Source organism: Pteropus alecto, unplaced genomic scaffold, assembly GCF_000325575.1.
Source record: "Pteropus alecto unplaced genomic scaffold, ASM32557v1 scaffold118, whole genome shotgun sequence".
Classification (NCBI taxonomy): domain Eukaryota; kingdom Metazoa; phylum Chordata; class Mammalia; order Chiroptera; family Pteropodidae; genus Pteropus; species Pteropus alecto.
In genome coordinates this window covers 2482934-2493396 of record NW_006440654.1, presented here as the reverse complement: position 1 = coordinate 2493396, position 10463 = coordinate 2482934, and the positions used below count along the sequence as shown (strand labels likewise).

Sequence of the window (10463 nt, the reverse complement as noted above, 5' to 3'; positions counted from 1 at the left end):
CGCCCCGCTCCTCCTCCGGCCCCGCCCCACCCCGACTACAACCCCCAGGATGCACTGGGCGCGGCGACCTTACATTGCCCTTTTCAAACCGGCCAATCGCAGCCTGCACCGCGCCCGCCGTGCCGCATTTAAATTCGAGGCAGGGCCAGTCGTCGGGACATCGCAGCCGCTAGGGGTGAGGGGGTCTAGTTGGGCTCGGGCTGGGGTCGGTAGGGTCCCCTTGCGCGCTCCTTCGGGACTACAGTTAGGACGTGGCCACTCCGGGAACAAACCACAGTCCCCACAGTCCGGCCCGAGAGCTGGGAATTCCGTTGTCCCCATCCGGGGCGTTCAGGCCTGGCTCGGACCGGCGTCGCTCCCGGAGCTCCCGCCTTGGAGGCGCGCGGCCTCTGGGGGTGCGTCGCGGAGGGTCTCGAGCTGTATGTCAGGCGGCCTCTGGCTGCCTTTCTCCCTGACCTGGCCGCAGCCGCCAGGGACAGCTCGCTCTGTCCCCATCCGTGCCGCAGCGGCTCACGCTGCTGGGAGTCACTAGGGGCGGAGGAACCGGGGGCCTGGGTTCCGAGACCTGCTCATCTCTGTCCCCCTCCTCCCTGCAGGCACTTCCCGATAGCACTCGGCATGGAAGGAGACGGCAGCGAAGTGCCTTCAGCCAGCCAGGCAGGAGAAACGGCGACTGATGTTCCCAAGAAGGATGGTACGTCCTTGTCACTGCAGCACCCGTTATTCAGGGAGCTCAGTGAAGATGTTGATTGCTTTAATCCTTCTGTGATGACTTAATTTGTTTATTTATTCAGTGCTCACCCTGTCTGTGCTCCGTACCCGTGGCACTCATAGCCCTTTTCAAGGAGTTTGCGACCGTCTAACACCCTTATTTTTCATTCCCCGCCCCCCATATCCCCAACCCAGCTTTAAATTCCCTCCTAAGAGGGGTTCTTACCACTCTCATTTGCTTCAGTGTCCCCAGTGCCAAGAGCACCTGGTGCTTCATAGGCAATGGGATATTTGCGGGATTGAATTTGGTGTTTTTATGTTTGCCGCTGGTTTGCGTTTGCCCACACTTGTTTGGGATCTTTGCGACCATAGTAGTCATGGAGCCTGGCCTGTAACTTTGCTGTCTTGTTCTTTCTGTCTGGTTCGAGTGCCCAGGTGAGGGTACAGCCTCGTAAGATGAATTAACAGCAGTGCCCTCTTTATCCTTTAAAGCAAGTTGGCATCCTCTTACCTTTGCTCCTCACCACACCCATGCGAGGCAGGTAAACTGAGTATCCAAGTGTCCTTATCACCTTCATTTTGCAGAAACCGTCTAGGGACTTGCCAGTCACCATGGATTCTTCGTTGTATATAGGAAGGCATTTGCTGCATCACTCGCCGCTAAGCAGTGCATGCCCGGGGGGCAGCACCATGTGCCCTGTGTTTGCCTGGCGGCTGGTAGAGAACGTGGCACATGTTTGCAAAATGAATGAGTCAGCAGCCCAAGGTCACTTTGCTGGAGCCTGACTCCTGGTCCAGAATTCCTTTTTCTCTACCTGACCATTGGAAGTTTCCAGAAGTGACCTATAAAATTGACTTCTAGGTTCAGACATGTAAAAAGTGAAATATCTGCCTCTCGTTTTTGTCCCTCAGCCACCCAGTTGCCCCCTCTAAAGCCCATTGGTGTCATCGGCCTCTTGGGTGTTCGTTCAGATGCATTCTGTGCAAGCGCGAGCATTATGTGTCCAAGGCCAGTCATTTCTCTGCTTTTTAGAGAGCTTCCCCTCTTCGCCGCATATCCAGCCCTGTCCTGCATCTTATTTTTTGGTGCCTCATTTATCTCGATGATCTTGGATATCAGTGTCCGCAGGATACGCTCACAGAGGTAGACGTGCTGGGCCTCGCGCTGTGTGCTCAGACCTGGGAGGCAGGCACCACCCCGTTACCCTCGGCAGAGCCATAATAATCGCCGCCTTCCCCAGCAGAATCTCTTTCCCCACAGCCTTGCCTACAGTTTACCTAACTTTTAATCTTTAACAATCTGACAAGTGACTAGTGGAATCCTTTGCTGCGTTTATTTTTCATTACTTGTATTTTTGAGCGAGGCTGAACTTTTTGTCATAAATTTAAGACCATTGCATTTTATTTTCCATGAATTTTATCTGTTCATAACCTTTGTCTGTTCACCCATTATGTTCTTGTTTTCTTAGTGGTTTGTAGGCACCGTTTTGAGTTAGCCCTTTGCGACGTGAGCTGCAAATAAACTTTCCCCATTAATTATTTCTTTTAACTTTGCTCATGGTGATTTTTGCCATGCAGAGATTTGAAACATTTTTTACATATTGGACCCTCAACCTTTTATTCTATGGCTTCCAGTTTGGTGTCTTAGACCTCCGCACTCCAGGTTATAAAATAATTTCCCCATGATTTATTTTTCTTCGTCTGACTGATTAGGTAATGCGTAACAGAACAATCGTGGTGAGAGTAGAGGTCAGTGCCTTGCCGGCTTTGATGGAATTTCGTCTTTTTCCATTAAGCCTAAGGCTGGCTTGTGGGTTAATTTATACGTCGATGGTCATCCCTGGTGCTGGTCCTCAGTATTTCTCCGTTTTTTTTTCCTCATGGGTACATGATAGCGTTGTATTTGCAACTTGAAGTTGCATTTGGCTCAGGTGCCTTGAAAGTTACTATCTCCTCTTCTGCCATGAAGATCAGCAGAGTTGCCGAAGGCGGAGGCTCCATCAGTGGGGTTCTGCAGTGAGGAGGATGTGGGACAGGGCCAGCCTAGCCTCAGGGACACAGGGTTTGAGTGAGAAATGCTGCTTTGTTATTATAAGCCACTCGTGACTTGGTGGTGGTTTGTTATTTCAGCATAAGTTAGCCTATCCTGATAGAATATCTTTGTCCCGGCTTTAGAAGGAACGCTTCTCATGGTATCCCATTAAACCTAATTCTGGCTTTCGGATTGAGCTGGATACTTCCTCTATGATAAAATACATCTATTACTTTTCATGAAGCGCTTTCAGAGTCAACAGCGTATGTCGCAGTTTATCATATGCCTTGTCAACACGCATGGGGACAATCGCGTGGGCCTCCCTTTAGGTCTGGTGATACGAGGAGGGTGTCACTAGGCTGTGTGGAATGAGACGGCCTGCAGTCCTCCAGTCCTGGTCGAACCTCACCTGGTCATGAGTTAGTTGTCTTTTTTTGATGTGTCGCTAGATTCTATTTGCTGATGTTCCTACTTAGGGTTTTTATGTTGAGACTGGTCAGTAGCTTTCCCTATTGGGTAAACTCTAGGATTCGGTGTGGTTATATATGCTTCATAAAATTAAGTTGGGAGATTTCCGTGTTCTGTCCTTTGGAGCAATATAAATAAATTTGGAATTATATGTTCTTTAAAGATTTGGTAGTCTACGGCCATGCCACCCTGAACAAGCCCAATCCCGTTTGATCTTGGAAGCTAAGCAGGGTCGGGCTTGGTTAGTACTTGGATGGGAGACCACTAGGAAGACCAGGTGCTGTGGGCGTAAAAATCAAAAAATAAGGGATTGTAAGTTGGTGTAGGCATAAAAAACAAAAAATAAGGGATTGTAAGTTGGCAATCCTTGCGATCTGTGAGGTCAACCAAAGGTTGCCTTGCCTAAAAAAATATATATATATGTATATATATATTTGGTAGAATTATCCTGCGAAACTATTCTGTGAGGTCAACCAAAGGTTGCCTTGCCAAAAAAAAAAAAACACACGCACACACACATATTTGGTAGAATTATCCTGCGAAACTATCTGGGACTTGTGCTTTTGGGGGGAGAATATCTCTTTAATAAATTTGTCCAGTTATTTTATGATAAATGAATAATTAAGATGTTTTCCTCTCTTCTGGAGTCGGTTTTATAAATAAATCAATATAAATAATTTAAATACAAAAAAAGTAAATTCTGCTTCCTCGATAATTATGCATTTCAGCCAAGTTCTTAGCTGTATGTGCATGGAGTCGAGCAACCTAGCCTATGAATCTTCTAATTTCCTCTCTCTCTGCTTATTTCTTTTGTGCATTTGTGCTTTCTACCTTTGCCTTGATTATTAGGTAACTAGGGCTAATCGAATTGACTAATTAGGACCTAATTAGGTTATTAATATATTTTAAAACTTTATGGTTTTACTAAGCATGCTGCAGCATTTGTTGGGATCAAATAAGATAAGAATTGTTAAATTCCGTATAAACTTTATTGAAATGTCAATTCAGTGTGTTTTGATCAGTATTTGCGAAGTGTCCAGGCATTTAGCTGGACATTGGGAGAGAGTTAGTTTGTTGTCTTGGAGGAGCTTACAGTCTCCTGGGGGCCACAGAGGGGTCAAGAGACATTTACAGAACAGTGAAGCTAGCCTAGTGCAGTGACAGAAGTCGGGTCCAAGTGCTGTGGGAGCCCTGGGGCGGAGTGGGGCGTGGGAGCTAGCAGAGGGACCCCCTAACCCAGAGCCTGTGGTCTGTTAGACATATAAACAGACGGGGCTGGGAAGGCAGTATGGCGGGAACACAGATGGGGTGCAAAGTGCGGTTTTATCTGCGGGTTCGGCCGTAGAGACCGGTAATGTTTTTCTCTCTATCAGCCCCAGCCCTAAAATAATGGCAGACTTTTCTCCCCCCAGACATTCTTCTTTTGGCTGATGAAAAATTTGACTTTGATCTTTCATTGTCTTCTTTAAGGTGAGCAGATGAGTTTTCTTCCCTTGCCTTGAGTGTGACCACATTCTAAAAGCTTCCACTTAAATGCCAGTGCTACTAATAATCCTTTTCTTTTGAAATAGTGCAAATGAAGACGATGAAGTCTTTTTTGGACCTGTTGGGCATAAAGAAAGATGTATTGCTGCCAGCTTAGAATTAAATACAAAGATTCCGGAAGAACCTCTTTGGCCAGCATCACAGAGTCACTTCCGCTGGAGCCCTCTCCCTGGGGAGAAGTTTGTGGAAGTGTATAAAGAAGCTCACTTGTTGGCCTTGCAGATAGAAAGCAACAGCAAAAACAAGGCGGCCCGAGCTGCCAGGCCCGAAGACCCCTGGAGCCAGGGCGTGGAAAGATTCATACAAGAATCAAAATTAAAAATGAATCTGTTTGAGAAAGAAAATGAAATGAAGAAAAGCCCCAAGTCACTTAAGAGGGAGACGTACTACCTGTCAGACAGCCCCCTGATGGGGCCGCTGCTGTCGGGGACCCAGCCCCCCTCGGGCGTGGGCCTGCAGGGGGCTCCTGCCCAGGCCAGCCTCTCCTGGCCTCAGGGGCCACCTCTGTCTTCTTGTCCTTTGCCAGCGGAACCAAGTCCTACCCACCTTCCAAGCCAGGCAGTGACTCAGAAAAAGGTCATCAGCAAATTGCTGCCACCCCGAGCTTCGTCTGTTAGAGGAAAAAGCATCCATTTGGCCGTGGAAAAGGTAGACAAAACCCTGTCCAGAATGTTCACCAGGGGATGGAGACGCCGCCCCCTCTTAGCCGTCTCAGTGTGGCCTTGCAGTGGAAACCTTTACGGGGAGGAGCTTGGAGATGCAGCTCCTCCGCAGGGGATGTGGGGAAGGGCAGTCGCCCAGTAGGGAGCTGAGCTTGGGGCGGGTGGGCCAGGGCTGCCTCGCTAATGTGATGACTTAAAAGCGCCGCCTCCTAAATTCTGTTTGAAACTTTTCCTTTGGTTTTGTTGGCCATTCCTCTCGTTGGCCATTCCTCCCGTTAGGAATTTCATTCGCATTAACGAGCAACTTCCAGAAAGCCCCCTCCTGGAGTAGCCACCAGTGGTCCTCCTTAGCTGTGACTTAGTTTAGATTGCTTTCCTCGCAGGAGGTAAGTGATGAGCTGTCCTGGGGAGTGGCAGTGGACAGGGTTGCCTTTGGGGTGTGGTCAGCAGACTCCAGGGTGCCAGGGGTCCTGGGGGCTTGTCGGCTGCTTCCAGGTTTGCCCGACGTGCTTCCAGGTCTGGCTGCGTGCTCAGCAGAGGAGGAAGCTCATACTTTGGAGGAGTGTTGCAGAGGCCCGAAGAGCTGTCCCCGGCTCTGCCCCGCCCTGGGCGACAGGCCTCAGCCGAGCCCGTCACAGCGATGACGCTCTGTGGGGCGTTCGCGGTCTAGGTCACGGCAAAACACCCAGCGAGGGCCCGGGTGTCTTTTTCCCTCTGCAGGCCCATCTCTTCGGTCGTATGACTCCCTACGGCCCGGACCGGAGTTGAACTGGGCAGAGCCTGGGCGGAGGAGGCGGCCGGCCCATGCCTCCCCTGAGTGGCTGGGGTTCTGGAGGCCGTTTGGATGTAAATTTCTAAAGTGATGTTTATAGAATGAGGTTGACATGGTTGTTGCGTGTGACACCTGAGCCCAGGCGAGAGTTTGTGTGTGTGACACGTGTACCGAGGACAGAGGCTGCAGCATAACGCTGGCTGTTCTGGGGCCTTCTGTTTTCCTCCGAGCGGTGAGCAGAGTTTCGTCAGTGAAGTGTTAGCTGGGCAGCGAGATGGGAACCCGCCCCCCCCCCACACACACACTTCCCACTGGAAGAGCCATTCGCTTCTCTAGTGACTTGCTGGCACTCTCTCACCCCTGCGAAGATGGTCTCGAAACGGCGGGACCACGTGGCTGTGCTGCTTACAAGTGTGCTTTCAGGAGGATGGCTCGGCCGGCTGTAGTAAGAATTAAAACCCAGAAAAGAGCAGGTGTTGTGGGGGACGTGCAGGAATCAGCGCCCTTACGCATTGTGTGGGAAACAGTCTGGCTGTCCTTGGAGGTGTCGAGCAGAGGGTTCCCATGCGACCCGGCAGTCTGTGCCCAAGAGAACTGAAAACGTGTGTCCGCACAAAAGCCTGCAGCATTATTTACAATAACTCAGGTGTCCATCAACTGATGAACGGATAAATTAAACGTGGTCCACCCATACAATGGAGTACTTTTGGCAATAACGAAATGCAGTGCTGATGTGTGCTATAAAATGGATGACCCCTGAAAACTTTTGCTCAGTGAAAGAAGCCAGACACAAAAGGTCATGTATTGTGTGACCCCATTTCTAAGAAGTGCCCGTAATCGACAAACTGTAGAGGCAGGGCGTGGATTAGTGGCCGCCTGGGCCGGGGAGGTCGAAGGGATGGGGGGTGACTGCCAACAGTTATGAGTTTCTTTCAGGGGCAACAAAAATGTGCTACCATTAGGTCGTGATGATGGTTGCCCAACACAGCAAATACACCCCTGGAGCGTGCGCTTCAAAATGGTGAATTTTTATCTCATGTGAGGAATATCTCAGTTTAAACAACGTCGTCAAGCATAGTTGCCGCTTCATCCCCGTGACTTTACGAGCTTCCGTTGCTTCTTCCTAACTGTTCATCGGGGTGGTTTCTGCAAGTGTGGCGTCGTCCACGCAGGCCCGTGGACGGGGTCATGGTGTGTCTGACCGGCTCGCCAAAGGCAGTGGCTCTCAGGACCGGACGGGGGAGGTTTACTGCGGCCGAGCAGCTTCTCTGGTAGAGGGACTGACCGGCAGGTGAATGGTCCCTTCTGTACAGCATTTATACTCTGTGTAACCAGAACCCGTGTCCTCATTATCATCCTTAATGGAAATTCTGACCGAGGAGGGGCTCTGGGAGATGGCTCTCCTGTTAACCATCGATCTTGGTTTTATTTGGCCGTTTTTAATGAGGAAGCGAATTCCATCATCATTTTCGTCCGTGGTGATTTGGCGGAGAGTGAACCACTCGGGTCCCCTCAGTCTCGCTGGTGAAGTCAGGGACATGTACAGCGCTGGGAAGATGGACAGTGCCCTCCACGGCTCTGAATCAAAGCCTTTGTGTGTCTGTGCATTGTCAGACGACTAGACAGTTCTCACATTTCAATTTAAAATTTTTCAGCCTGTGAAAGAGAAACCAGCTAGTCCTCCCAGGATGAAAATCCTAAATGAAAAGGAATCCCACAGAAACATCCCACCTGACAAGCCCAGCGCTGCCCAGCATGTCACCGGCATGCCAGCCAGTGGAAGCCACTTGGTCCAAGGCAAGAGATCGCTCCCTGTTCCAAACAAGGTGAGAGGGGCGGGCTGCAGGTGGGCTGTGGCTGTGGGCGAGGGAGGGACTAGGTGGGCCGTGTATACATGGGGCGTGTCTTTTGATTCAGGTCAAGGTTAGCGAGGTCGAAAATGTGGCCCACCAGAGGCAGCTTGGAGAAATGCAATGAAGGGGCCCGCCCTGCGGTGGGGGCTGGGCGCTGTGGGTGGAGAACAGCCCGTCCTCCCTGGGTTCAGCGTCCCCCTGGTTCTGCGTGTCCCGGACGCGGAGCTGCTCCCTGCGGCTCTCACCCTGTGTGGACGAGACGGGGTGCCGAAGCTCTGAAAGCGCAGCTCCTCACAGGCCTGGAGACGAACCTTCCGCATCTGTGCCGTCTGTTTTCCAGCGTCGGTGGCCAGACTGAGCCGAGTGTCTGCGTAGAAACTGCCGAAAGCTGGGCCCCCCGCTGCCCATTCAGTGGGTCTGGGTCGGGGCCCGAGAATGTGCATTTCAACGAGCTCCCCGGTGTTCCTCGTGCAGGACTTTAGAGCAGTGCTTGACCTTTTCCCGCTTTAGATTCACGACGATAATTATTAAATCATTAAGAATTATTTTAAAACCCTACTTTTGCGGCAGTGAGTCATGGTAGATAATGACATCTTTGATGATTTCTTAACGTTTCGTTTCAGCTGGGGCTGAAGAAAACCCTGCTAAAGCCACCCGGTGGTGCCGGCCGTCTTGCGAGACAGTCCTCTTCCCGGGGGTCTGCGTCGGGCCTGGCGTCCAGCGCATGCGCCTCCCCAGCAGCAGGCAGAGGTACGTTGTCCGGCCTCTCAGGCTGTTTTCACGGAACCGCCGAGGCTCCGCAGAAGGTTCTGGAAGGCTTGCTGTGGTCTGAGGCAGGGGGTACAGCATTAGGGTCCCTGCCCTCGAGGGGCTTCCCCTCTGGGGGAGACACGCTCAGACGGGCAGTTGTAATTCGGAGGGACACACAGTCACAGAGCGCGTGTAGGCTCTGGGCACTAGAGAACCCAGAAGGAGGCCGAGAGCAGCCTCAGTGGAAATATAATTGCACACGGGTTTTTAAAAAAAAAACAAATAAGACGGTTCCAGGTGGTTCAGTGCACGTAACCCTGGTCGCTCCTGACGGGTAGCCTGAACCCTCACTGCCAGCGCTGTTCAGGGCCAGGCTGCCTCTCTCTCCTGCCGAGCCAAGGCTGACATCTAGTGGCCACGGAGAGAACCCTCCAGGCTCTGGGGAAGGCGCTGGGTTTCCTGACCTGGGTTCCAGACACCCCTCAGATACTATTCCCGTACAGCCGCGGACGCTAGTTCACCAAGTGTGAAAAGCGTGAACTCTGCAATCAGATCGATCTGACTTGGAGCCCTCACTGCCAGCTGGTGGCCGGGAACTGAAGTCATCTCTGTTTATGACCTCTGCATCCCTAGCTCTGGTAAAGGCTGAGACAGCGAATGGGCTTCTGGTGCGTGTGGGTTTCTCTGCTCCCCACTGCGTGTGGGGAGGAGTGTGGGGTGGCTGTCACGCACTGTGTAGTATGAGCTGAAAGCTTTCTTCAAGAATTTTAACCAGAGCAGGTGAAGCCAGATGAGTCCAAGTCAGAGTGGTGTCATAGTCCTGGAGTTGGCAAGAAGGGTGACAAGGACAGAAAAAGACAGGAGAACTTCCTGTACCAACCAGAGTGGGGAAAAGAATACAGGGACCCAACGCTGCCCGCGGACTGCCACTGGGGACACTTCACACAGCGCCACTTAAAATCATTAGTGAGGATCAAAGACTGTCTCCTGGAGGACAACCTGTTAGAAATCAGCAACAAGTGAAGCCTTTGGAAGAAAGGAGGAGGAAAGATCTAAGGGGGGTGATCTGAGGGGACCCCAAGGTTGTTTGGAGCCTTGGAAGAGCTCATCGATGACAGTCCCGCCACCGTGTCCACAGCCGTGGGTTCAGGACACCACGTCAGCACTTGTTCTGTTGCAGACAGGGGTCTGCTGGACCACAGGTGCCCGCCTTGATGGGGGTGCTGATGGGTGGCGCTGGTCACAGTGATGACAGTGGCCCCTCAGGAGACCTGTGCTGACATGGGGGGATTGAGCTGACATGGGCGGGGGGTCGAACAGCCAAACCCAGGGACTTAAGGCATGTGAGGTTCTCCCTCTTGCTCGTCCTGAACATTATGAAGAGGCAGTATAAAGCCCCCAGGGCCACTCTCATGGTCCACCTGACACAGGTGGAACCTTACTGGCTAGAGCGGTAGCACCACAAGCCCAGCCACTCTCCTGAGAGGGCCGGTTCTGAACGTACCAGATGCAGCGGGCGATGGGCCCAAACTCCGAACAATGCACCACCCATCGCGTTTATTGATGAAATTGATGCCATTGGGACAAAAAGATAGACTCATTCGAGTGGCGAGAGAGGAAGTCGGTGAATGACGTTAGAACTGTTGAGCCACCGGGTGAGTTCGCCTCAA

At 51.6% G+C, this 10463-nt stretch overlaps 1 protein-coding gene and 1 pseudogene across 1 annotated transcript in view; both read left to right on the top strand.

The window, feature by feature from the left end:
- The first annotated feature begins 91 nt into the window (after window positions 1–91).
- Window positions 92–10463, top strand: part of GTSE1 (G2 and S-phase expressed 1) — a 31261-nt gene continuing 20889 nt past the window's right edge. The window contains exons 1-6 of the mRNA XM_025051008.1: window positions 92–175; window positions 597–694; window positions 4624–4681; window positions 4783–5404; window positions 7846–8016; window positions 8667–8793. Coding sequence (XP_024906776.1) covers window positions 619–694; window positions 4624–4681; window positions 4783–5404; window positions 7846–8016; window positions 8667–8793 — 1054 coding nt within the window. The 5' untranslated portion in view covers window positions 92–175; window positions 597–618. The remainder of the gene's footprint in view (window positions 176–596; window positions 695–4623; window positions 4682–4782; window positions 5405–7845; window positions 8017–8666; window positions 8794–10463) is intronic.
- Window positions 3383–3500, top strand: LOC112484729 (annotated as a pseudogene).